The sequence below is a fragment of the Eucalyptus grandis genome, chromosome 7 (assembly GCF_016545825.1).
Source record: "Eucalyptus grandis isolate ANBG69807.140 chromosome 7, ASM1654582v1, whole genome shotgun sequence".
Classification (NCBI taxonomy): Eukaryota; Viridiplantae; Streptophyta; class Magnoliopsida; order Myrtales; family Myrtaceae; genus Eucalyptus; species Eucalyptus grandis.
In genome coordinates this window covers 51605890-51633667 of record NC_052618.1, presented here as the reverse complement: position 1 = coordinate 51633667, position 27778 = coordinate 51605890, and the positions used below count along the sequence as shown (strand labels likewise).

General features: G+C 41.2%; 3 protein-coding genes across 3 annotated transcripts; all 3 read left to right on the top strand.

The window, feature by feature from the left end:
• Window positions 1-19981: 19981 nt before the first annotated feature.
• LOC104446063 (putative disease resistance protein At1g50180) lies at window positions 19982-23709 on the top strand. The gene is made up of 3 exons (XM_039317917.1): window positions 19982-20996; window positions 21102-21206; window positions 22028-23709. The coding sequence occupies exons 1-3, from the start codon at window positions 19982-19984 to the stop codon at window positions 23707-23709; spliced, it is 2802 nt and encodes a 933-aa protein (XP_039173851.1).
• A 1946-nt stretch (window positions 23710-25655) lies between these two features.
• LOC120296211 (uncharacterized mitochondrial protein AtMg00310-like) lies at window positions 25656-26444 on the top strand. Its single transcript, XM_039317916.1, has one exon. It carries the CDS (start codon window positions 25656-25658, stop codon window positions 26442-26444), a length of 789 nt encoding a protein of 262 aa, XP_039173850.1.
• A 140-nt stretch (window positions 26445-26584) lies between these two features.
• On the top strand, window positions 26585-27526 carry LOC120296210. The gene has a single exon (XM_039317915.1). The coding sequence runs from the start codon at window positions 26585-26587 to the stop codon at window positions 27524-27526; it is 942 nt and encodes a 313-aa protein (XP_039173849.1).
• Window positions 27527-27778: the final 252 nt, after the last annotated feature.

Genomic DNA, 27778 nt, shown 5'->3' with positions numbered 1-27778 from the left:
ATGAAACAATAAGTCCTTACGCTGCCATAAAACGAAGCACACTAATTAACGAGGATACATTCACATCTGTACATAAGACCAAAACGAACGTACAAAGTTGAACATGCTTTTTTATTCCTAGTCTGTTATTTATCCAAAGGCATGTGCTGGCGACAATGGGATCGTTCCAGCAAGTTTAAGTAGGACCCGACAAGAGCATATTGGTTTTTATTTCAGCCAGGTAAAACTTTCATAACCTACGACAGTGCCTCAAATTGTACAATTCTACAATGTTACAATGGTCAGAGGCAGAAATGGGATATCACTTCAGTGCAATAGGTAGTTGAAATCTGGCTCCACCAATGGATGCAAAAATAATTGGACAGCGTCGAGAGCTCAAAGGTGATGCAATCAAATCCCTTTGTACCGCTCTAAACACATCCAGGTAACTCGATCAACCACTTCCGCCTGAAGAAAGTGGAACGTCAAGCATTTTCTATCATATAACGCTGGGTAAAAATGGTCTGAAACTGGATAAATAGGTATTGGCTTGAGTCTTCGGCGTAATTGTGAGAAGCCGGGAAGAAGGCCCTCAAAAGAGGACATGGGTGACGCCTTCTTCACCAGACTCCGTCCCCATTTCCCTCCACTTCCTTTAATGTGAAGCTGTAACTCCTGCTATAGAGAGAGAGAGAGAGAGAAGGCGGGGACCTTGACGTACTTGAACTGGGGACTGGTGAAGTAGAGAAAGAGACGAAGTTTGCAGCCTCCACAATCTACACCTGCCTTTCCTCCACGAAATTGGTCGATTGGTGACTCACGGCAAATGTTGCTAGAATCCTGCGATGAAAGAATTTTAGCTTTCTCTGCCTGGAATTTTGTTGTAAATTGACTAATAAAGTCAGAAGGATAGTATACTCTCAAACGTCAGTCCAGACCTTCGAAAGGTCTCGTACAACCTTTCCTATGGGATTGCTAATTTATGTCCTTTTCAATGGTTATGATTTTCTCCTATTCCGGAATCACAAACTGATTCAAAACTTACACTTACCACATCTACGTGTTGTCTGGCCTACAGGGTTGGCTACCTAGGGAATCGTCGTGCTTGAGGAAGTGCTGATGTAGATAGTAAACAAAAGATTCATAGTGCATTGGAGAATTAATCCACGTAAAAAGCTGTATCTGTTGGAACCAAAAGGATTTGGAGGGAGAGAGTACACACACAAAGAGAGATTATATTACACAATATGCCTTTGTAAAGGCTTAAGAGAGTACACACACTAACTTTGCTAAGCTTAAAACTCTCTCTAAAATCTCACTTTCTCTCACTTTTACAGACACTCTCACACTCTTAAAAAAAAAACTAACATAACCCTATATTTATAAGCATTTTCACCACCATTAACTTCAACATGCAAGAGTTGAAGTTGAACTTTTCTTCTTGGCCAAGGAGTCAACAATTGTGGGCTGAAACTTTTCCTTCACGTTCAAGTTTCCAAAGTTGAAGCTTTCTTCCTACTCTTCAAGTACCACTTGTAGCTTCTTCAAGAATTCTCTCCTTTGTAGCCCACTTTTCTTTGGCTTTTTACAAACCGACTAACTCTTGCTTTCACACACTTAGCCAAAAATAATTAAAAGACAAATAAGCTAATCAAAACACAAAAACAATTTTACTATTTTCTAACAGCCTCCCTTAAAATTGATTTTGAAAAACAACGACACCAAGCATTGTCTTCAATTTCTCGAACAAGTCCGCCTTCAATGGTTTTGTCAAAATATCAGCAATCTGGTCTTTGGATTTACAGAAATCAAGTTCCATCTCACCTTCTTTAATCAGCTCACGAATATAATGATACTTGATGTCGATATGTTTGCTCCTGCCATGAAATACGGGATTCTTGGCCAATGCAATTGCTGACTTGTTATCACACATCAATTTAGTAGGACCTTTTTGTTCATGCATAAGCTCAAAAAGCATCCTTCGAAGCCACATCGCGACATGCTGCTGAAGATACTGCAATGTATTCTGCTTCAGCTGTTGAGAGTGCAATAACTTGTTGTTTCTTTGATGACCAAGAAATTATTCCTGATCCAAGAAAGAACGCATATCCGGAAGTGCTTTTTCATGTTTCAGTATCACCTGCCCAATCATTGTCTGTATACCCCACTAAACTGAAGTTGTCAGTGTAAGAATATAAAATTCCATGATCGCGAGTTCCACTGACATACCTTAAAATTCTTTTTGCTGCTTGCAAATGTGATTGGTATGGTTTCTCCATAAACCGACTAATAATTCCCACGCCATAAGTTATATCTGGCCTAGTGGTAGCCAAATATCTTAAACTGCCAACAATACTTTTGAAATAAGTGGGATTTACCAATTCACCGGTTCCTTCTTTCTTCAACTCTAACCTTTCTGCTACAGGAGTTCGAATTGATTTGAGCGTTTCCATATTGAATCGCTTCAAGATATCATTAGCATACTTCTGCTGTGAAACAAATATGCCTTCATTTGTCTGTTTCACTTCAAGGCCCAAAAAATAGGACATTAATCCCAAATCTGTCATCTCAAATTGACTTGTCATGGCCTCCCTGAATTCAGCAAATATCTTCTCACAGCTTCCTGTAAATATCAAATCATCAACATAAAGGCAAACAATTATAATATCGCCGTTAGTATTTGATTTGATATACAATGTATGCTCATAAGGGCACTTTTGAAAGCCATGCTCCAACAGGTAAGTATCAATCCTCGTGTACCAAGCTCGAGGTGCCCGTTTTAGCCCATACAACGCTTTCTTCGTTTATAAACTTGATTTTCACGCCCTTTCTTCACATAACCCTGTGGTTGCTCCACATATACTTCCTCATCGAGAAAACCATTAAGGAATGCCGATTTCACATCCATTTGATGGATTTTCCAACGGTTCTGAGCTGCAAGTGCCAAGATCATCCGAATGGTATCCATTCGAGCCACTGGTGCAAACACTTCAAAATAATCAATACCTGGCTTTTGCTTGTAGCCTTTCACCACCAGTCTAGCTTTGTAACGGTCCACCCGACCGTTGGGTTTGTACTTCGTTTGTACACCCACTTGACACCTATAGGCTTCTTACCGTGGTAAAGAAGTTAGCACCCACGTGTCATTCTTTTCAATGGAGTGGATTTCTTCATCCATTGCTTGATTCCACTTCTCATCTACTGCTACATCATCATAGGATATGGGGTCACATTCGGTAAATAAACAAAAGTTTACCATTGTTTCATCAGTGATTTCGTCACCGTCATTATGATCAACTCTTGTGACCACATAATCCTTGAATTTTACTTGGCGTCTTCTGCGGTCGTTGTGAACGACAAATCAATGGTTCTCGTCGTTCTTTGGTGAGGAGGATGAACTACCAGTGAAAGTGATGGATCTTCAATTGAAGATTCTTCGGTCTTCCTCACCAATGGTTCATCTTCCATAGGAATGCCTTTCTTCGGTCAGCCTTTTTGATTCCGGTCCCCAGCTTCATCTTCAAAAATTGGACATCCTCGCTAATAATTACCTTCTCCGTGACAGGATTATATAGCTTATAACCCTTAGTCACATTACTATATCCAATGAAAATGCACTTCTCGCTTTTATCATCCAACTTTTTTCTTCGTTAAATCTGGTATATGGGGATATGCTACACACCCAAATACCCGTAGGAACGAAACATCCGGCTTGTTGCCGCTCCAAGCCTCTTTTCCGGAGTTCTTCCAAGAACACTCCTTGTTGGACACTGTTCAACACAAATACAGCACAAGCAAATGCTTCTGCCCAAAACTTCTTCGGTAATGCTTTAGCCTTTAGCATACTTCTTGCCATTTCAAAAATTGTTCTATTCTTTCTTTCGCTATACTTGTTTCTGAGGAGTATAGCTAGCAAAGTGTGACATCCCGATTTTCTCAAGTTTATTTTCAGTCAATTGAGTCGGGCAATTCATCTCGTGCATATAGCTCGTTTCTCGAGTTGGCCACTCACGAGAGAACTAGTTTATTGAGCGAAGTAATTAAGGAATTTTACCGCGTCGACTTGGGGACCGATCACCCTCGGGTCGGATGCAAGAAAAATTTCCCCAAAAGCTACTCAGTGGACTAGGCGCGCTAAAATCGCACCAGAGTGAAATTAACCGTGAAATTGAAATTGAATTCTAAAATTTGAAAGTCAAAGGGTGTTGCAAATCTTATTAGGAACCTTGGATTAATTTATGGACTTTAATTTGGACTTGATTAGAAGAGAATTGATGGAAATTGAAATAATTAAATGTGCAAGAGCTTGGACCCCGGCGGAAAATGAATTGGACCTATTGAAAGATGTTGTGAGGATTTGAGTTAGTGGAAAGTGACATCAGCAGGTGATGTCATGGTGGAGGCCAAAATTAAGGAGAGCTTGACAAGTGTCGCCAGCCGATTGGCCCACCAAAAGTGGGGGTGTCCCATCCACTTCATCTTCAACCTCTAGCACCTTGGGGGGAGGGATTCGAAAATTTGGGAGAGGGAGAGAGGGTCCGACGAGCTGCAGCAGCCCGTCCGCCCCCGTCGCCTGCTCGTCGCCGCCTCGCTCGCCGTCGCACGCCGTCGCCGTTCGCCGCTCGTCCGCGTGAGGTCTCGGGTGCGAGCCCGTCACGTCTTCGTCACCGCCGTCTCTTCGCCCGAGCTGCTGGTCGCTGTTCGTCGCCGCCTCGCCGTTCGTCGCCGCCTCGCCGTTCGTCGCCGTCTCGCCGGCCAGCCGCACACCGTCGTCGTCTCGCCGCCGTCGCACGCCGTTACCGTTCAGCCGCCCCTTCAAGCCGGTTAGTTGCTGGAAAGGAAAACCAGCAAGATCTAGCATCTTCCGAGCCCGTTTTGGTCCCCTTCTAGTGCTCATTTGGTCTTGATCCGTGTAGGTTTGTCGTCGGCGTCGTCGTGCTCTTCGCCGAAAACCCGTCGGAAAGCGATTCCGGTGAGTTTACCTCACTAATCCGCGATTAGCGAGATAATGATGCCCTAAGTATGTTTAGCTTAAGTTGATTGAGATTAGGTGGATAGATTGGCTTAATTAGTTGTGGTTTATATTAAGGTGATTATTTAAGGTAAATGGTGTTTAGTTTAATGGTTAAGTATGTTTATTTTTAAAATAAACATTGATGTGACTTAACGGAGTTTATTTATGATTTAAATAAATGCTTTGAAATTGTTGGATTATTTAATAATATATCTTTTTACGAAATTAATTAAAATATTATTTTTATAAAAAAAAAAAAAACTCGAAAATTTATTTTGGCCCTAGTTGCTCAGAATTTCGTGCCGATCATTGCTGTGCTTGTAGAATTTGAAATTGATGATTGGTTGTGACGAATTGAATGTGCTTTCGATTTATGAGGATTCTTTATAAAATTCTAAATGTGGAAATTGAGGAGCGGTTGACCGTGATATGCCACCTATTAGAGGTCGCGCCCGATGGGGCTGTGATATGCCACCTACTAGAGGTTGCGCCCGATGGGGCCATGATATGCCACCTACTAGAGGTCGCGCCCGATGGGGCCGTGATATGCCACCTATTAGAGGTTGCGCCGAGTGGGGCCGTGATGCCACTGATTCAAATTGTCACGCCCCGGACCCCGAGCGCGTGCCCATCCCTATTTGGTCGATAAAAATTTGCGACTTCCCAGGACGAGTCGCCGACCCTTTCCATTTTATTGCACATGCGGAAGCGAAAAAAAATCCCCGACGGTAATCATCTCGGGATAGAAAGGCGGGATAATAGATTCACACACAAACATGCTTTTATATATACACCGAGTCATGAACACAAGTCTATGGCCAAAAGACTACAAAAGATCGGCCTTCCAAAAGAAGCGGTCCTAATCGACCTACGCTTCCAATCACCTCCTCTCGGCTCCAGGTCCTCCACTCGACGACCCTGAAAATGTTGTCCCACAACGGGGTGAGATATCATCTCAGCGAGTCTAAGCTCTAAACCCCAATTAGGAGAAAATACGCCAAGAAGCGTCCTAAGCACGCAATCACACAATCAAGGAGACTTATCTCGTCTCAGATCCACCCTGCAGGTCAGTACAATTTATCTCACAGACAACACGAGAGCATGAGCAACAAATAAGCTCCATTAATTGACACGCCACACTCAATTAATCATGCGTTCTTAGATTTGATCTCGGCATATAGCACGGCCTACTCTCAGTTCGGCGGTCTTCTGGCATTGCCGGCATCGTCTCACCCCATTGAGCATGGCAACGTCTCTTTTATCGATGGCTTTCCCGAAGGAGCATAGGGTCCAGAATCAACTGCGACCGGCTTCCCGTTGTCCAGGGGGTATCCCAAATAAGGATAACGTCCAGCTCAACAGCCCGGGACGATTTCTCATAGCCATCACACGATCACTCAAATATGGCCCAGGGCACCGTGCATTGCACTCAAATGCTTCAATTAAAATGGTGAGCCTGGCCTTTTTCTTCGTATTAAAAACATCCCGAAAATAGTCGTGTGTGGGTACACGGTCAATTCGAACCAGAAGACTGATACCTATCTTTTTCAAACCCCACTATTTCATATAGTGCTAAAAACCATTTTCGGTATCAAAACCCGACACCTGGGATTTTCTGAATAAATATTGGAAATTCACAATTTTTGGAATTAAATACCAAAAATCAAATCAGCACTCAATTTGCATAATTTAACACTCAATTGCATAAATTAACCACACCATTGCAATCAGCACGAAATTCCGGTCATCGGCTATCCCGGCCTAATTTCCGGAAAAATAATTAATAATTAAATAATTACTGAAATTAATTAAATAAATCAATTTAAATTCTACAAATAATAACCTAGGCCAAAATCATTAAATTAGTAACCAATACGGACCCGGAAAATTTCCGAACCCTACTAGATAAATAGTACAATTTATTTAGGCCTTAGCTAAACCATGCTAACCACCTAACATGCTCAATTAAATAATTCAATTTCTAATTTAATCTAATTAACCACCTAATTCCTAATAAAATAAATCTAAACACCCCTTAAACGTCATTAACCTACTAAGCAGAGTTTAGAGTATAAACTCACCGGTGTATCGCGAAAACCGGTTCACCGCAACGACGACGCGACGGCGGCCGAAACCTTAATTTTCGGCGGCGTCGGCGGACTCTCGGACCGGGCCTAAAACGGGCCCAACAAATCTCAACCCAAATCTGAGATTTGTTTCCAACTTGGGCTGGGCTTCACTTGATTCGCGGGCTGAACTTCGGTGGACTTGGGCTTCACTAAACGCGGGCTTGGAAAGGCTGAGTTGAGCTTGAATTCAAGTGGGCCTTAAGCTTGCAATGGAATTGGGCCCGAGCTTGAATCATTTGGGCTTTGGCTTTGGGTTAAACAAAATGGGCTTCTCTGGTTTCTTGGACGGGCCCAACCGCTGGGCCGTGAAATCCACTTTGGACCGAGCGCTGTCAACCGGCGTAAACGGAGCTGCAGTCTTTGGGGCTTGCTTTGGCTTAGGCGGCGTCGAGTCAAGGTGACGCTGGCGAAGACACAAACGAAAGATGGAGCGGGGAAGCAGCTGGCGGTGGAGTCTTCGAGCGGATGAAGTCCACGGCGTTAATGGGCTGAAGAAATCGAGCAAAGGGACTTCGGTGGTGGTGAGTCACGGACGGTGGCAGCTTCTCGCCGTGAGCTGCTTCAAGGAGTTTCGGTGGGGTGTGGCTTCGGTTGCTGCACCCGGTGGTCAACTAAGGAGAGGGAGAGCTTGGGTTGTTGACCGATGATGGGGGCTTCGCCGCGAGCTGGTGGAGAAGACGCGAGGAGGGGCGAAAAACGTGGACTGCTGCGGTCGGTTAAGGGAAAGATGAACTGATTTGTTGACTCACGTGCTTTGGCGTCGATGGAAGCGAGATGGAGAAGCAGCTTCGGCCACTTGTTGGAGTCAACACACGGGCAGCTTGCTCGTGTCTTCCATTGACTGTGGGCGCTGGAACTTGCTGGCCAACACTCGGCGTAAGGAAGCGAGCTCGCGGACGTGGAGAACAAGAGATGGTGGGAATGGCGAGAGCGTGGGAAGGGAGCTTCGACCAAAACGAAAGAAAGAAAAGGACAGATGCAATTGGTCTTCAGCTCATCGCACGAAGGGAGAGAGGCGGTGGAGAGGCGTGTGAAGGAAGCCAAGGAGGGGCCCAATATCCTCAACCCTTAGCCATTCCATTTACTCCCTTGTCCCCTATTACTTTCTACTAATTTAATTTTCACAAACTAATCCAAAATGAAGCCAAAAAAATGCTGTCCAAGCATAATTCGAATTTCACACTTTAGTCTTCAATCTCTCCATTCAATTTCGTCACCAATTCTCTAAGTCGAGGTCCAATTTCGCCAAGGAAAAATCCCGAACAATTTTCTGTAAGTCCCTGACGCTCACATGCTCAGTTTAGAAGTCCCAATTTCCATCGATTTAGCCCATCTGAATTTCCGCTGATTTTCCGTAACGTCCGAATCAATTTTCCGCAAAAATCCCGGAATCTCTGAAAATTTCTCGGAGAGTGAGTCGATGTTCCTAAAATAGCTTGTGACACCTCAGAACTTTCAATTTCTGAAATCGGGTTCAAATTTGCGGTTATTTTCAATCCGGCGCGCTTTTAGCGTGACCTAGTCTACCGGATAACTTTTAGGAATTTTTGGTGCAATTGACCCGTGATCGATTTATCTCGAGTCACAAAGTACATCTTCGACACATTAGCAACTCTCAGTTGTCGTGAAAATCTCAAGGTTTCAATTACGGGCACCGGGTACCAAAACGACGTAAAATCAATTTAGTGCCGATCGATGAGAATTTTTTCAATCAAGTGGAATCACCCACAATTTGATCACATATCTCGGTCGAATCGACCTATATTTGATTTCGATCGATCTCGACGGTGCTGTAATGGCCCTTGCAGATCAACACGGTTGAGCAGTCGATTCTTGGTCGAATTCTCAAGTCCAATTGCATTTAGATTCCCTAATTGTTTCCCCGGATAGTCCAGTTATCTCGTGAGTGATCAGCTCAGAGAATATCACTATTAGCGTTTCGATGAAAGGCCCGATTTATTTAATCGAAAACAAGTTATGAAAATTCAGGCTGTCACACAAATTTTGGCCGAGTAGAGCCGTGACTGAGAGCAATGATTGATTTGCTAAAATGACATGTAATCAGCTGAGTCGATTGATCGCTGAGACGATCCAAGTGGTTGAATCGTTTTGATGATGTGATTGTACCATGGTTGGTAGGTTATCATAATTGTACGTGGTTGAATTATATAAATTGTGCTAACCTGCAGATGAGGGCTAAGCCGAGGTAAGTCTTCCATGTGTTGTGGTTAAGCTACTTCGGGGCGTATTTACTTTCTAATAAGGGTTTAGGAGGGGTGAACTTGCTGAGACAAAGTCTCATCCCGGTTTGGGGAAAAATATTACAGGACCGTAGATGGCAAGACCCCCGGAGATGAGTGGCCTGCTGACGGAGATTGACCAGACGACGGAGAGTGCTCCTGACCCTGGGAGTCCTTGGGTCTATCAGTTGGTTAGGACCCTCATCTGGGTCCAGGTGAACGTGCATGACAGACTACCATACATGTTTAGAGCTTGGTATCGTACCGGAGCAGACCGTGTTAGGGTCGGCCCTCTAGATAGCATGGATATTCCGCTGGCAGTCTTGAATGCCATCCTGGGTGAAGGTTTGGCGGACCTTCCTACCGGTGGAGTGATCAACGCCTCGCCCCCGCAATCTTGGGTGTCGGATCCTGAGGACGTGGGATCGTCCAATGGGGCTGACCTGTAGTTCTAGAGTGGTTGATTTTGGTGGACTAATCCTTGCTATGTAGGCTGACCCCTTTTTGATGCACATAAACCCTAACCCATTTTTGGTGCATAGGCCCTGGATCCGGTTGATGTATGTAAGCCCTGGATTGTTGATGATGTATGAAAGTATGTTGTTTGATTTTGAGTTGATGTTCCTGCTGTCCTATCCCGTATGCTTTTGTAAGGGGTTTCTTAGTACGTTCCGCTTGCGCATTAAAAATTAAAATCAGGGTCGGCGACGCTACCTGGGAATGTCGCATTTGCACGACCATGGCGGGTTGTTCACGTGTCTCGGACTTCGGGGCGTGACAAGCAGTCAATTGACGTTTCACTCCATGAATTTTACAATAATTGTCAAATTCATTGGAAGTAAACTCTCCACCTCTGTCCGATCTCAATGTCTTTAAATTAAAGCCACTATGTTTCTCAACATAGACTTTGAATTCTTTAAATTTGCCAAAAGCTTCGGACTTTTCTCTCAAAAAATAAGCCCATGTTTTTCTAGTAAAATCATCGACAAAAATTAGCGTGTACCTTTTTTGTCCAAATGATTCCACCTCAACAGGGCCACAGATATCTGTATGTACCAACTCGAGAGGTTGCTTGGCTCTTCTAGCTCTCCCAATTGGAAAAAATTTCCGATGTTGCTTTCCAACGAGACATCCTTCACATGAGCGGTCTGGAGCGTTGATCAAGGGCATGCCAGTCACCATCTTTTTCTGGACTAGTAATTTAAGTCCACGAAAATTTAGATGACCGAACCAAAGATGCCATAGCCACTTGCTATCTTTTGTTGTTGCTTGAAAACTCAATAGAGTCTTTGTCTGAAGGGATAGAGGAAACATCCGGTTCTTCGTCATTTGTGTCGTCGTAATCAACTTATTGTTTGCGCCTCTAATGGTGCACACACCATTTTCAATGTTAACTTTGTGGCCTTTTTCGGATAGTTGCCCAACACTTAGCAAATTCCAAAAGAGTCCCGGTACAAAGTAAACGTCTGCAATAGTAACATTAGTACCATCTTTTGAGTTGATATCAATGTTACCTTTGCCCATCACGAGAATTTTGGATTTATTCCCGAAGTTGACTTCACCACGAACTGTTTCATCTAACTTCGAAAATAGCTCCTTTTGACCACACATGTGATTGCTGCACCCGGTATCAAGGTACCAAATTTTTGTGTCCATGGTACTTGAGTCATCCATTTGGCATGCTAACACCACGCCTTCATTTGCATCGACAACATGCACATATTCTGGCTGCTCTTGCCCCCTGTTTGCTCGACATTCGGATTTGTAATGTCCGAATTTGTTACAGTTAAAACACTTGACTTTTGATTTGTCATGTGTTTGATATCTTTTAGTGGAATTCAGATTTCCACCTCTACCTCGGGCACCACCACGACCTCCACGACCTCGGCCACCATGATGACCTCCTCGATTTGATTGAGTGACCCGACTCTGCGGTGCTTGCTCAGAATTCGAACGATAGACTTCTGGTTCATTCTTTGCTCATGCGAACATAATGAACCCATCAACCTCTCCAACGTCATGGTTGATATATCTTGGCCTTCTTCGATCCCCGCAACCACGTAGTCAAATCTTTCAGTCAAAGACCTCAAGATTTTTTCTACGACTCGCACATCTTGGAGCTCTTCACCATTAACCCTAAGTTGGTTAACGATGGTTTGTACACGATCAAAGTAAGCCGAGATAGATTCAGAGTCATTCATGCGTAAAGACTCAAAATCTCCTCGAAGTGTTTGGAGCCGCACCCGCCTGACACGATCATCACCTTTGTAGGATTTTTGCAATATATCCCATGCTTCTTTCGCTGTCTCAGCACTCGATATTTTTTCAAATATCGTCTCCTCCACAGCTTGAAAGATCGCATATAATGCTTTCTAATCTTTCTTTCGAGATTCCACCAACGCTTCTTTCTCCTCTTTCCTCAAAGCATTGAATTCTTCAGCATCAGCTACTTCGGTGTAGCCGTTCTCCACCAGGTTCCACAAGTCTTGGGACTTGAATAGAACCTTCATCTGGACGAACTAGTTGTTGTAATTTTTTCCGTTCAACTTTGGAAGTTGCATCTGAACGGAGCTAGTGGATGCCATGGCTAGCTCTGATACCAATTGTTGGAACCAAAAGGATTTGGAGGGAGAGAGTACACACACAAAGAGAGATTATATTACACAATATGCATTTGTAAAGGCTTAAGAGAGTACACACACTAACTTTGCTAAGCTTAAAACTCTCTCTAAAATCTCACTTTCTCTCACTTTTACAGACACTCTCACACTCTAAAAAAAAAAAACTAACATAACCCTATATTTATAAGCATTTTCACCACCATTAACTTCAACATGCAAGAGTTGAAGTTGAACTTTTCTTCTTGGCCAAGGAGTCAACAATTGTGGGCTGAAACTTTTCCTTCACGTTCAAGTTTCCAAAGTTGAAGCTTTCTTCCTACTCTTCAAGTACCACTTGTAGCTTCTTCAAGAATTCTCTCCTTTGCAGCCCACTTTTCTTTGGCTTTTTACAAACCGACTAACTCTTGCTTTCACACACTTAGCCAAAAATAATTAAAAGACAAATAAGATAATCAAAACACAAAAACAATTTTACTATTTTCTAACAGTATCGCGGAGGCTGAACGTTTCTATATCTGTTGGAATTCAGAACATCCCAAGTGGAAGATTAAGATTTGGTTTGTATATTTCCAGAAGGCAAAGGAATCTACACCGTCAAAGGAAATTGCTTATCAATCAGACGTTGGGTTGAGCAAGAGTGTCAGGACGGATTGTTTAGTACCTGCCGCTCGTGGTGGTCTGCACTAGTATTTGCACCATTCAAAGATTGGTTACTTTTGTGCTAATGTGATCTCATCTCTTTTGCTCATTTCAAGAAACGTGATATTCTTTCTAGAGCCTGGAACTTCATTTGATCATTGCGATGGAATCTATCTTGGTAATTCATGTTGGTACTCATATCCTTGTCATTTTGTTGAACAAAATGTTGCATTTGATCAATAGGCTATTTTCCTTGTCTTACCCGCTCGGAAGAAGTAGATATCAAAATTAGTGTTCTCACATGGAGATGGACAACTTGGAGAATGCATGTGTCACTCTTAATCAATCTAACCCCATGAACAGACCTAGACAAAATTGAGTTTAACTTGTTATCATAGTAGAATTGACCCTAACCTGTTATGATAGTAGAATTGACTCTATGCACACTTGATGACACGTCTTCATTGGTCAAAGAGTTGTAAGGCATTGACGTAGGAATAGGCCAACTAGGTTGTTCATGTCCAGATCAATTAATTTCTACTTTAGTAGGATTCAAATAGCCGTGGCACCGCCTGTGGGCTTGTGTTTACTCTCGATTGTTGGTATTCCGAAGCCATCTTGCAAGATCCACTTTGGCTAGACAACATAGGAAAATCATAAAAGATTTTTCTTTAATGAAAAATATTACCTTGCGCCCTATGCCAGACGTATAGAGAATGAAATTTAATAACTTGTCATGTTGCAACATGGAGATATAATGTTTTTATAAATGTTGAGGAATCACAGTACAGAGGTTATATGATTGGATGTGTGATATGCTTAAAGCGTGTCAAAAGAGGAGAGCTGGATTTGTGAAATTATAGTCAGAAAAGAGGGGGAAAAAGCTAGGGAAAGTTTCATGTTCCAAAGTTTGTGTGCATCAAAGAAGTTGTGGTGATGATGAAAAACTTAATCTATCTTCTCTATACACAAGATCTCACGCCTTCATGGCCAAATATAGAAGGGAAATTGCCATGACTCTTCAAATGGCCAAAAAAGTTTTGCCGCCTCTCTACCGTTGGATGTGCAAGAGATGCATCATTGATCGGGAGACAACAAGCTAATCCTCACCATTAGATCGACAATTGGATTTTGCTCGATAACTTTGTAATGCAAAATTCCACAGCGAGTTAAGAAGGTCTTGCATCATACTGAGTGAAAAGGTAGTAAATCCAAAACCAAGATTATAGTCTCTCTCCCTTCACTTAGGCTTCTGAATGTGAAGCTGGCTATTATTAACTTGTAACAAAAGAAAATCGCATTAATGAAGCTCGATAGCATAACTAGTACAATGGCTAACGAGATGAAACATTTACTCGATACTTCCAGTTTCTGTTTGCCCGGAAAAGCGGTATATATAAAGTCCTAAACACCACAATTCATTATTTCTGACTTTAATTTTGTACATTGATAGCATGAAAAAAAAAATCATTACACAAGAAGTGCAAGCACTAACATGTATACTGTATATAATTTTAATAAAATGAATGCGTTCCATTGATGTTCCATTTTATCATCACTTGTTTGAAAAGTCATCGCACCAGCATCGTACCTTATTTACTCCATTACTTTCAGCATTTGTAAGTAGACATGAGCAGAATTATATGAGAAGAGGCATTCAGCTTGAGTGAGATGCTTGATGGGTCAAGAGAGTTGGATGTGAATGAAGAGAAGCCATTGGTTGAAGAATCGATGATCGAATTTCGAGAAAAGAATGTTTTTGGAAAACAAATTACCATAAGCACTTGGGTCTTCAAAGGTTTGCTTGTTGTTAATTGAATAGTAAACAATGGAATTGATGATCAACTTAAATGAAAGTGCCATCTTTAATTGTGGGTCTCAAACTCAGGCAACAAGTTGGACGGCTACCTCAAGCTCGGCTTAATTAGAATCATCTCTAAAATTGATTGTATCATATTTATATCTGAAGCATGCCTTTTCTTTCTCAATAATGAACTAGAAATTTAACCGTGTTATTTCAGTCATTGAGTATTATAGTTTTGAAACTCATGCATAAATTATCATAATTTATTCATTATGTAATTTGCCCTCTTTGTTCGTTTCATTTTCCCTATCATCCTTGTGGATTATTTTGTAATTCTCGGAAAAAAAAATCTTTGACTCCTATTTAAGTAAGGGCTATTTTGACTTTGTAGATAGCAAACTTGTAATTGATTGACGAGGTTTAAAATTGAAGAAGGTACAAAAAAAAAAAAAAAAATTCAAAATGAAGGAGTACGCAATGAGTGATAAAGTGACGGGTGGTTCTATAAACAAATGCAGGGATTAAAAATTTTACTTTTAATTGAATCTTTCAACAAAGTGGACTAGTAATTTCTGGAAACAAGAATTATGGCCCAATAGCTCATGGATGGCTCCAATGTTGCTCATGGACCTTTCTAGCGAATTGATATTTTGTGGCTTCAGATTTGTTTCTTGGAGTAAGTTAAATTATGTATCGGCTAAAAGGATTAATTAGGTTATACCAGAGTACAAATACCAATTTGGTCAAAATTCAATTTCAAAGACTAATTGAACAGTAATTAAAAATTTAGGGGCCAACTTTTATTTTCCCTCTCATCCTCGTGGGCTTCAAATGCGTAATCTCTCTTTAATTCCACTGGCAGTAGAGTGAGCTCGTCACTTGCTCGTAGAAGACGCAAAATTCTTGGGGTTGCGAGGGGACAAGTGAAGGGCATGCGAGAGGAGGCGAAGGTGAATCCAATGCTTCTCGAAGGACGCTGATGCAAGACAAGTTGAAATGAGAGTCATTGCTCATGGCATCGCGTCAAAGTCGACGCTAAAAAAGGGAAGATCCGAGTATTTTCGACTCCCTGCTAGGTTCTTGACAAAATGCCCATGTGAGTTGAAACTGTGTTCGAGCTCACGTAATAGAAGCGGCATGTTGTTCTGGGTTTGGATAGTTCAATTCTTGCGTTTGGATGAACAATGACGTAAAAAATAAACTCAACAAGAAAAAAGAAAAACCGTGATTAAGAAAAGACCAAGTGGCATTTCCAATATATCTTAAACGAAGGGACGAGCAACATGGAGAAAAACGACAAAGCAACGGTGGTTGAAGCATTGAGGCACCTTCTCAGGTCTCTTCTTAGTTCTTATAATTTCTTCAGCTCCTGAGCTTTGGTCTCTCTTTTCAATTTTTTGCAGTTGTCCACCAAAGGACCCAAAAAGACAAAAAAGTTAAAGACAAAAACAAGAGACAAAGCAATTGGTGGTCGAAACGTGAAGCATGAAGCAAGAAGCAACCTCCCTCTTTTTTTGCAATTCTTTATAGGATTCCTATAATAAATTCCCCGCTCCAACTGCTCATTTCTTTTTCTTTCCTTGACAGATTCTGTTTATTGGCTACCCTCTCATGTGCATTGGTCTTTCTTAACAATTTATTTTCTCACAGTTATCCGGGCGAAAGTATTTCCTGTAAAAGTTGTTTCTTCGTCCCTTTGGATGCTAATCATTAAATCTGGAAGGGAGAGGTCGCATCATAATGTCATGGAAAACCTTCTCTAAACATGTGAATGGAAGCAATGAGAGGGAGCGAGGGAAGAGAGAGAATCCTTTCTCCGGCCAATTTCGACAGCTTTTTATCAATTTATTAGGATCTTAATAAGGAATCATTCCCCAATACTTATTAGTCATAACTAACAGAAAAAAATTTCATTTTCAATGTACTAATTATACATAACACAAGAAAACAATGGTTTGAAAATGAAATATTTTTTTAGTGGATACATAACAAGTATTTTTAAAGCACCCATTCATAAAATTCAATTTGTAAGGAGAAATCTCTTGCATTTCATTTCTAGTACAGTGAAAAATATGTTCTGTCTTCAAGTGTATGTCGAGAACTTTTGATGAAGTTCCCATTAAGACCTTTTGTCAATAAAAATTATAAAATTAAATGGGTAGGCTTCTTTTATCAAGGCTGACTCTTCCTATGGTCCCTCGTTGTTACTTTGCAAGGTCCTCGGGTTTTTATTATATTTAAAGAATAGATATAATTGATTTGCAAAGGGATGTATTATATACTCTTGCTGATGACATGCAACAAAAGGCTAATCACGTTCATCCAATTCTTTCTCACAAACAACTTCCACCTATAAAGATTGGTTTATAAAGAGATGTATTGTATACTCTAGGGGTATCTCCATTTTTCTGATAAATTCCGCATTGCCTATACAGAAAAGTTGCGATATATTCTTTGGGGAATCTAAAGACATTGTGGAAGTTTGGCTAGAGAAATGTGAGGTGAAAGATTTAATTAAAATGCCAAAACTACAGGACTTGTTCGTTCGCAATTCCTACGGTCCTGAAAAGCTGGATATAACTCCAGAACTTGGTAAATCTATCTTCACGTGCCTCAATTTTATCTCCTTTTGTTTCATTACTCCTTGGAAAGGATTTAGACTAGATGATTTGCATAAAACGTCGAGTAATTCAATGCTTGTAAATCATACTTATATAGGTGAATCGAGAATTTGCCGGAATACAAGTATTGACCCCTACATCTGTGGAGGTTGGTCTTGGCTAGGTTGGGGCATTTAGAAAGAAGGAGAGCTCCTAAAGGAACCATGCCATGTCTTTCTCAAGTTGGGATCAATGTTTGTCCCAAATTGAGGACTGAACCCAAAGGATCTGCATATGCAACATTGAGGAAAAAATTGTGGAGGCCATTGAAAAGTCGTACATAAGGATTGACAACCCAAAAAAGGGTTCCATTAAAATTGTTTTATGACTTTTAGAGCATATATCCCTATATTTAAATAATGAAGTATATAGATATGAATATTGGTTTACAGAGAGACGTACTATATACTCTTGTTGGTGACATGCGGAGAAAGCTAAGTACTCTTGAGAAGGCTAATCACATTCATCCAATTCTTTCTCACTAACAACTTCCACATCTAAATATTGGTTTAAAAAGAGATGTACACTCTTGAGGTTTCTCCATCTTCTAGATAAAATTCTGCATTATCGGTTAAAGAAGCTACGGTTGTATTCTTTGAAGAATCTAAAGAAGTTAAGGAAGTTTGTCCAAAGAAATGCAAGGTGAAAAGTTTAATCATACTGCCAAAAATTACAAAAGTTGTCCGTATGGAATCTGCACGGTCTGAAAAAACGGATATATTCTGGAACTTGGTGAAACTACCTTCAAACCCCTCCAATTCACCTCTTTTGTTTCGTTGCTCCTTGGCAAGTGTTTAGACTAGACGATTTGCATAAAAAGTCAAGCAATCTCTATGCTTGTAAACTATACTTACATAGCCGAAGATGAGAATTTGCCAGAGCACAAGCATATACCCTTGCATCTGAGGAGGTTGGTCTTGGTCAAGTAGTGGAATTTACAGGATAGGACGTCTGTCCCAAATTTAGGACTGTTCCCGAAGGGATTTGCTTATGCAACACCGAAGAAACATTGTTAACGCCATTGGAAAGCCGCAGGAAAGGACTGACCTCCTACAAAAATGGTTCCGTAAAATTTTTCTGAACCTAATCCCAACAAAAAGTTTCAATTTCCAATTAGGATCAAACTTTAAAGTATCATGCTTTTTGAACTGCAAAATCTTGGTAATTTTGACAGCTCTCGCGTGTAGTTTGAACGTCAGGAAATTTCCACATCACAATTGGGAGGTTGCCCACTAAATGTCACCAATTGCATATAAATTGTTTTGAATTCGGTCACCTATAATTGTCAAAGACAGGATTGGGGGATTTATATAGTCTTCCATGGGCTTCTTGATGCCTATGCCCTAGATCATAAAAAAAAAAAAAAAAAACAAAAAAACAACCTATCACTAATTTTTTTTTAGGATTTTACGAGAATAGATAATACAAATTACACATATCATCCATTAATATAAAGGAGTAGATAGCATTTTGCAATCACATGTTAAAGTATTCAAAATTGTTTCTCTCGTGAAGCTGTGATTATAAACATGTGGTCCTTTCCCACACTCACAGTCTCGAATCAAAACATCTAATTATCAAGTAACCGCAAAATGGCTTAAGCACTTTGCCAAATCTTCAAGTAAGGAGGTCATCCTTTTTCTCAAAATTTTTGTTATTTTCATGATGAGTCGTTAAGAGAGAAGTGAATATATAGAGTTTTCAAATTATACGATCATCACAACTTACCCTTAATTTTGAGGAGTTGATTTAATTAACATTATGAGTCTCGCCGGTTTGTGGGTGCATCCATGGGATGGTACGGACCCGGATAATACATCTGTGATGGTTTGTTTTCCCACGACTAAGAAACAAAAAAAGTTGCTGTTAGCATAAGCCCAAGTCTGAAAAAAATTAAAAAAGAAGAAGCATAAGTCCATGTGAAGCCCATCTTTTGAGGGCACACTGAACGAAATTATGTCCCTTTTGACTGCACATTAAACGAAAACTTGTTTCCTTTTGATGACGCAAAAAACGAAAACTATGATGGTGAACTACCGCGATCAGCCCATGGGAAACCAGTCTGGAAGCTGAATTCTTGCCATCAGCCCATGTGAAATCAATTTCAAAAAAATTATGATGCTGAACTCTTGCCATTAGCCCATGTGAAACCCATCTTCTGAGGGCACGCTGAACGAAAATATGATTCCTTTTGACTGCACATTCATCAAATGAAGATTTGACTCCTTTTTTTTTTAAACGAAAATTATGATGCTGAACTCTTGCTATCAGCCCATGTGAAACCATGTGTAATCAATTTTAAAAAAATTATCACGCTGAACTCTTGCTATCAGCCCATGGGAAACCATGTGGAATCAATTTCTAAAAAAAAAAGCCCATGTGAAACTATGTGGAATCAATTTTTATAAAAATTATCATGCTGAACTCGTGTAATCAGCCCATGTGAAACCTTGTGGAATCAATTTAAAAAAATTTATCATGCTGAACTCTTGCTATCAGCCCATGTGAAACCATGTGGAATCAATTTTAAAAATTATCACGCTGAACTCTTGCTATCAGCCCATGGGAAACCATGTGGAATAGATATTAAAAAAAGCCCACGTGAAACTATGTGGAATCAATTTTAAAAAAAATTATCATGCCGAACTCTTGCAATCAGCCCATGTGAAACCATGTGATATAAATTTTAAAAAAATTGTGATGCTGAACTATTGCGATTAGCCTATGTGAAACCAAAAAAATTTTCGTTCCCGATGTCGCTGGGCGGATGAAAGAGCAGCGTCGTTTTGAGCGGCCTATTTTAACTCTGACTCGAGACCAAGGGCAGCTAGTAATTGAGCACCTGCAAAATCTCTGCCATAAGCTCCACTGATCGTTATCAAGTAGTGAATACCAATGGCTGAGTCTGTTGTATCGTTTGCGGTAGAGACAATAGGAAAGCTGCTCATCAACGAAGCCAAATTCTTGTGGGACGTGGAGGGCAAGGTCATGGACCTGCAAAACGAGCTGAAGCTGATCCAGTGCTTGCTGAGGGATGCGGACACGAAACAAGAGCACGACCAAACTGTTCGAGAATGGGTCGCGCAACTCCGAGACCTTGCCTATGATGCTGAGGACGTCATCGAGCAATACATCCTCAGAGTCGTGCCGAAGAAGGGACAAAACATAATCAAAGCGTATGCTTGCTTCATGGCGAAGTGCTCGTGCGTGCGAGCTCATGGTGTGGGGATAAAGATTGATGGCTTAAGATCCAGCATCTCCAATCTTAGAACGAGTATGCGGGATTATGGCATAAAACCTCTGAATGAGGGCAAGCACAAACACGCGAGAGCTTCGACGCCGAAACTGACTTATGCCCATTTCGAGGAGGAGGATTTTGTCGGAAGGGAAGATAGTATCAAGTTGTTGGTGAACGAGCTGTTGAAGGATGGTAAACAACACAGAGTTATTTCCATTTGTGGAATGGGTGGTTTGGGTAAGACCACACTCACTAAGAAAGTCTTTGCTCATGACGAAGTGAAGAACCATTTCGATAGTTTTGCTTGGGCTTGCATATCTCAAGAATACCACGTGAGGGATATATTGGAGGGAATTCTTGTTAAGTTGATCCCTGATGAAAGAGAACAGGTTAAGAAGATGAGAGATGACAAATTGTTAGAAACTCTATACATGACCCAAAAACAGAAGAGATGTATTGTGGTTCTTGATGATATTTGGACCAAACAGGCATGGGACAGTCTTCGTGCCGCATTCCCAATCAAGGACACGAGAAGCAAGCTATTGATAACAACCCGCAATAAAGAAGTAGCGCAGCATATTGATCCTCATTGTTTTCTCCATGAACCTCAGTGCTTATCACACGAGGAGAGCTGGGATCTGCTAAAGAAGAAGACGTTCCCTGAAACAAAAGGTAAGACTTCTCTAAAGTCATTAACCTAACATATAGTGGCTTCAAAGGATTATATTGCCTATTTGATTCTAATTTATGGCGCTTCTATAATTATTGTCAATGTAGCTATTGAACCTTCTTCTGTTGGACTTGGAGTTGGTCGAGGTATTGTTGCCGATCAAGCTGTAGAAGGTATTGCAAGACAATCAGAGATGGAGGGACAAATACCAGGTAGTTCATTGCTCAATTTGGCCTTTTGGAAGCTTTTGCAATTAATGAATCGATAGTTACAGTGGAGTTTAGATGATCAATATTAGGCACCATAATTTAAACATTTAAGGAATCGGGTGCACCTTTTGCTTCACCTTTTGCTTCTCAATAGCTGACAATTTTACCTCCAAGCCAACATCCAAAATTTTTCTCCTTGTGTCCTCCGATGAGGATAAATATCGGAAAAAGCTTTCATTTGGCCATCATAATAGGCAATTTTGATAGGATTTATGAATTAATGTGAAGCCTAGCTATGTTACTTCTTCCATAGGCTTCATTTTAGGTCCACCTTTCCTTGCATTTGTGAATAATTGGTTTAAAAATAAGACTTGGGATTGTTGCTAAAATTGTGAATCTTTATGCAACAAAATAGAGTGACAATATGAAGATTTCACTAGAATTTCTAGGGAGATCAGTGGCACACTCAAGTCACTAGGGATATCCCCGCACTGCTTTCATTTTTCTTCATTGAGTAGCATTATTTTTGTTATACACTTGCTCAAGTCAATTAATTCAAGCAACGGATAACAAAGACAATACATTCCATTAGTTAATTTAGTGTTCTTGATCTTTCAAGCATAGATGGAGGCATATATAGCAGCTTTGTTGGGGTCTCCATAGTTTTTCTCCTTACAAAAACATAAATGAACCACAGAACATAAGGAACTATGACATCTAATTCATATATTGAAAAGCAAATATTTGTCCTTGACGTTATCTTCTTATGACATCGCATCTTCCTATTACTATCTACTTTCATTTTTTTACTTGATATTATGTAGAAATCACTGAAGACATGAAGGAGTTAGGAGATGAACTTCTTAAGAAGTGTGGGGGATTACCTTTGGCTGTTATTGTGCTTGGTGGACTTTTGGCAGTCAACAAGTGGGAGATGGTTTACAAAAACATCAATTTGCATTTTCGTGATGAGAGCGGTGTATTAAAAGTGTTGGCCTTAAGCTATGATGATCTACCATGGCATCTAAAGCCATGCTTCCTCTATTTGGGTGGCTTTCCGGAGGATTTAGAAATCCCTGTAAAGAGAGTCCTTCGAATGTGGATTGCTGAAGGCTTTGTGCTGGTCGATTCATCTGATGAAGAGGGAGAAACTACAATGGAAAATGTAGCAGAGCAATATTTAATGGAGTTGGTTAAGAGGGGACTAGTCCAAGTACGACTCAACTTGATTGGAAATATCAAAACCTGTCGCCTCCATGACCTGATGCGAGAATTATGTGTCTTCAAGGCTAGGCATGAGAAGTTTCTAAGCTTTCATAACATTCAATGGGACAATGAAAGGGAGGGTAGTTCTTCTTCAAAGGCAGCAGAAGTTGAGGCAACTTGCAAGACATGGAGGCTTTCTCTTTATATGCGTGAGATTGGTGAAGGACAGGTGACTTCAAGGGTGGAACAAATAAAGGCTATGCCCCACCTTCGAACTCTTATGTTCTTCTCGTTTGGAAAATCTACCCAATGGATGTTGGAGCAATTTCAACCTATTTTTGTCAACTATAAGTTTCTTAGAGTTTTGAAACTGGAACATATTTTTGTGGTGGGAGGAAATTTACCTGAATCAGTGGGAGACCTAGTCCATCTAAGATTCCTAAGTTTAGCAAAAAGTAAATTCGAGGGCTTACCGCAATCTATGGGGAACCTTGTATGTATGGAATTCTTGGACTTGTTTATGGATGGATATGCTAGGGTTTTCATGCCAAATGTGTTGTGGAAGATGAGAAGGTTGAGGTATCTCCGTCTTCCTTACTACTTTGATGTCAAGGAGAAATTCCATGGGGCCCGGAAGAAGTTGCGGTTGGGCACTTTAAAGAATCTACGGACATTGAGAAACTTCAGTCCGAAGAAATGTGATGTAAATGATGTAGGCAAGCTTAGCAATTTGCAAAAATTGAATGTCTTTGTTTGGGATGATCCTATCAAGCTAGAGATATTTCCGCAAATTGCTGAATTCAATTTCAAATATCTTCGATCCTCGTCTTTTTATTTCAAAAATCATCATTCTTTATGGATTGAAGGTGAATTGAATAAAATGTCAAACTATCCCTATTCTTGTAAGCTATCCATTTTTGGAAATATAGAGAAGTTACCGGAACATAAAAATCTACCCCAGCAATTGAGGAAGCTGGTCTTACTATTTTCTCGACTCGAAGAAGATCCGATGCCAATATTGGAGAAATTGCCTCACTTGGTTGTTCTCGTGCTGGGAATTTTCTCTTTCGTGGGAAAGGAAATGGTTTGCTCTGCAGGAGGCTTTCCTCAACTCAAGCATTTATTTTCTTATGGATTACCTTATCTGGAGGAGTGGAGGTTCGCTAAAGGAGCCATGCCTCATCTTTCTCGATTAGGGATCTCCCATTGTGACAAATTGAGGGTGGTACCTTCACATGTCTCTACATATGACTGTTGGAACGAAATATCCAAGGAGATGAGGAAGTGCGGCGAAATTTGAGAGAGGGATATTGATGTGGGTGGCCAAGGCAAGGGTGGCCCCAGCTGTCCGGCGAGAGAGGAGGGAGGGAGGGAGGGGCGCGTGAGCTTGTGGGTTGTCACTTGTCGGGCGGTGGGCCCCCCAGAATAATTAGCAGATGTGGAAAATTAAAAAATTGATGAATAACCGCAATGCTGCATATAATTGATGAGAGTAAAATATCTGTAAGTGAGAAGGGGATCAGTTAGTAAAGAAGCGTCTCGACAGAGCTCTTTGCACTGCTACTTGGAGAACAATATATCCTATAGCAGAGAGTATAGCATTACCACCTATAGGGTCTGATCATAGCCCTATCCTAGTCACACTTAACCCGCAATGGAAGAAACATGCACAGAGATTCAAATACGAAGCATTCTGGGCTGAGGAAGAAGAATGTACACAAGTAGTCAAGGAAGTTTGGGCTGATCCCGGTAGCCAACAACTAACAGTGGTGGAAAAATTACAAATTACAGCAAACAAGTTGATGAAGTGGAGCAAAAACCGTTTCTCAAATGCCAAAATGAGACTTGCATGGCTAACAAATGAACTTCAAATTTTGCTGAATAGAACGGGCGAACTACAAGAAAGTGTAGCAGTAAAGAAAATTACACAAGAAATAGAACAACTGTGGAGACAAGAGGAGATGTATTGGGGCATGCGATCCAGAATTCGATGGCTCAAATGGGGTGATCGAAATTCCAAATTCTTTCATGCCACGATGTACGAGAGAAGGATCGAAACAGAATATCCATGCTGAAGAATGAAGAAGAAGTATGGGTAAGAGAGGAGCAACATCTAAAGGAAATGACCTAGGAAATACTTCCAAAACTTATACCAATCAGTAGGCTCCGTAGATTTTCAGCCTCTACTACAGTATTCCTGCCTTGGTGGACGAGAATATGAATCACGGGTTAGTGGCGGATGTACGTATGGAGGAAATAACTGCCGCAATGCAACAATTAGGAGCAACTAAAGCTCTGGACCGGATGGGCTTCATGGACTATTCTTTCAAGACACCTGGGCAGATTTATGTCGGGATATCCTCAAAGAAACACAGAATTTTTTTCAACACGGGATACTTAAACCCGAAATGAACAAAACCCATATAACCCTTATCCCAAAAATCCCAAACCCTGAAAAACTTGAGCGACGGACCAATCAGCCTTTGCAACTTCATATATAAAATTATTTCCAAAGTGATGACAAATAGACTTAAACCACTTTGCTACCTAGCCTAATTGCTGAAGAACAAAGCGCTTTTGTGGGGGTAGGCAAATCCAAGATAACATATTGATTGTGCAGGAAGTTTTACACGTGAGAACAAGGGAGAATAAACGAAAGTTTCAAGCTGTTCTAAAGTTAGACATGCAAAAGGCCTATGACGGATCGAATGGGACTTCCTCAGGGCAAGCTTAATCAAAATGGGTTTCTGTGAGCAATGGGTCCAGTGGGTCATGCAGTGTGTTTCAACAGTTACTTTCAGCATAAATTTCAATGGGGAATCTCTACCCTACTTCAAGCCTACACGCGGGATTAGACAAGGTGATCCACTCTCGCCCTATTTATTCATTTTAGTGGCAAATGTGCTCTCACACATGATGAAACAAGCAATAGCTGATGGCACATTAAGGGAATCAAGTTAAATAGCAGCTGCCCTACTCTATCACATTTATTATTCGCAGATGATTCTATCTTTTCCTAAATGGAACAATATTGGAGTGTCAAAACCTAGCCACTATTATACATCAATACTGTTTTGCATCAGTCGGTGTAAAACCGCAACAAATCGAGGCATATATTTCAGTAAAACCTGCCCGAACAACTTGAGGAGAAATATGGCTTCGAACTACGTGTGACGGAAATTGAAAAAACTGGGAAGTATTTAGGAATGCCGTCGGATTGGGGGCTTCAAAGAAGGATATGTTTGGATGGATTCTTGCCAAGGTTCACATGAAATTGCAAAGCTGGAAGGAGAATTTATTGACGAAAGCGGGGAAGGAAATCTTAATCAAATCGCTTATACAAGCCATTCCTCGCATGCCATGTCTATCTTCAAAATCCCTATTTCGATTTGCAAAGCTATAGAGACGAAGGTGGCGAATTTCTGGTGGAGAAACAGTACCCGGGAATGCTTTGGGATACATTGGAAAAAATGGGAAGATCTGAAAATCAGGAAGGACGAAGGGGGTCTTGGCTTCAAGGATCTAATAGCTTTTAATAAGGCTATGTTGGGAAAGCAAGCATGGAGAATTTCTCAGCATCCTCGGTCCTTACTAAGCAAAGTAATGAAAGGGTTGTACTATCCACGAGTGAGTTTTGGAAGGCGGCAAAGGATCAAGATCCTCATGGGGATGGCGAGTATATTGATGGGAAGAGACTCTATTTCTCCGAACATAATGTTCTCCGTTGGGAATGGTAATGCAATATCGACTAGAGAGGACAAATGGCTTAAAAGCGGAAAGATTGGTGGCTCGGCTATGGATGGGGAACCAAGGCAGGTGGCTGGTCTCATAGATCCAGAGACTGGAAATTGGAATGAACATTTGATAAAAACATTGTTTGGCGACCAAAAAGTCCAAGACATATTAGCAACACCAATCGGAATGCCTAATGAAGAGGATAGACTGGTATGGGAGAAGACCAAATCAGGGATATACACAGTTCAAAGTGGATACTATGCCAATAGAGACAATCCACCATACAAAAAGCACAAGTAGGCACTCCATCATATCAAAATGCCATAGCAACTTCTTCGCATCAGCCAAAACCAGCATTATGGAAGTTTATATGGCAATCAAATAGCCTACCCAAGATCAAACATTTTTTATGGAATGCTTGCCACAACGTAATACCCACAATGGAGAATTTATACAGGCGGAAAATAGTACCTAATCCGCTGTGCCCTCTTTGCAAACAGGAAGCCGAAACAGTCGAGCACACCCTGCTGCTATGCTCCTGGACGACAAGGATATGGAAAGCCGCCCCTCTGCACATCAAAGTGTCCCGAATAGGGTTAACCAGGTTCGACGAATGGCTGTACATGGTAAAAAAAAACCAAACTAGTGCAAAAAAGTTCGACCTTATCACGGTTACCCTCTGGAGCATTTGGAAAGACCGCAATCAGTTCATATATGGCCATCGCCCTCTGCACCCACAGCAAACGATTCTTAAAGCCGAGGCTCTACACGAGAGCTTCTCCACTTGGAACAACAAAAAGAAAGGAGACCAACACAGCGATACCATACCTCAAAGATGGAAGCCCCCATCCCCTGAATCGCTGAAAATTAACATCGACGCCTCATTTCTCCCAAGCAGCGATGACGAACCAGAATCAAGAGGATACAGGGGAGGAAGCGAGAACAGAGGAGCCATAGCCTGCTTGTGTCGCGACTCCAGCGGACGGGTTGTTGATGGATTTGCGAAACTAGTGGCTGCGTCCACGACAGAACATGCGGAGGCCATCGCCCTTCTCGAAACCCTAATTTTCCTCTCTAACCGAACTCACCTTTCTTTGGAAGTGGTATCCGACTGTCTCCCACTCGTGCACAGTTGCAACACTCTCGAAGACTTCAGTTGGGAAGCAAAGTCTACGGTGAGCCGGGCCAGAACAAAAATGAAGCTGTTTCGGGCCATTTCCCTGGCCCATTGCAAAAGGGAATCAAACCAGCCAGCGGATTGGCTGGCGAAAGCTTGCAGGAACAATACTCTTCCACAAAATTGGCTTCAGAATACCCCACCTGCCCTGTTTGATTTACTATGTGCTGATGGTTTTAATGTATTTTCTCCATATATGACTTAGTTATTTCAATGAAATCGTTACTTATGACCAAAAAAAAAAAAAATATCTGTAAGTGAAAATAGAGGGTATTGTATTATGGCATTCCTCGACAAATTATTTTCCATGTCTTCTTTCCATCATAAATCATCATTCGTTTCGTTCTCTCTCTCATCCCTGAGGACTTCCAAATCAGTGGGGGGGTGGAATCTGTTGTTTCGCTCGCTGTCGAGAGAACTCAGCAACTTTGCTTATGGAAGACTGCAAAATTCTAGC

What these genes read in the sequence shown, in the direction of transcription:
- LOC104446063 (XM_039317917.1), top strand. Translation starts at nt 19,982, where the DNA reads ATGGCTGAGTCTGTTGTATCGTTTGCGGTAGAGACAATAGGAAAGCTG. An exon ending in GACGTTCCCTGAAACAAAAG is followed by an intron (nt 20,997 to 21,101) that starts GTAAGACTTCTC and finishes TTGTCAATGTAG; the next exon opens with CTATTGAACCTTCTTCTGTT. An exon ending in GATGGAGGGACAAATACCAG is followed by an intron (nt 21,207 to 22,027) that starts GTAGTTCATTGC and finishes GATATTATGTAG; the next exon opens with AAATCACTGAAGACATGAAG.
- LOC120296211 (XM_039317916.1), top strand. Translation starts at nt 25,656, where the DNA reads ATGGATTCTTGCCAAGGTTCACATGAAATTGCAAAGCTGGAAGGAGAA.
- LOC120296210 (XM_039317915.1), top strand. Translation starts at nt 26,585, where the DNA reads ATGGAGAATTTATACAGGCGGAAAATAGTACCTAATCCGCTGTGCCCT.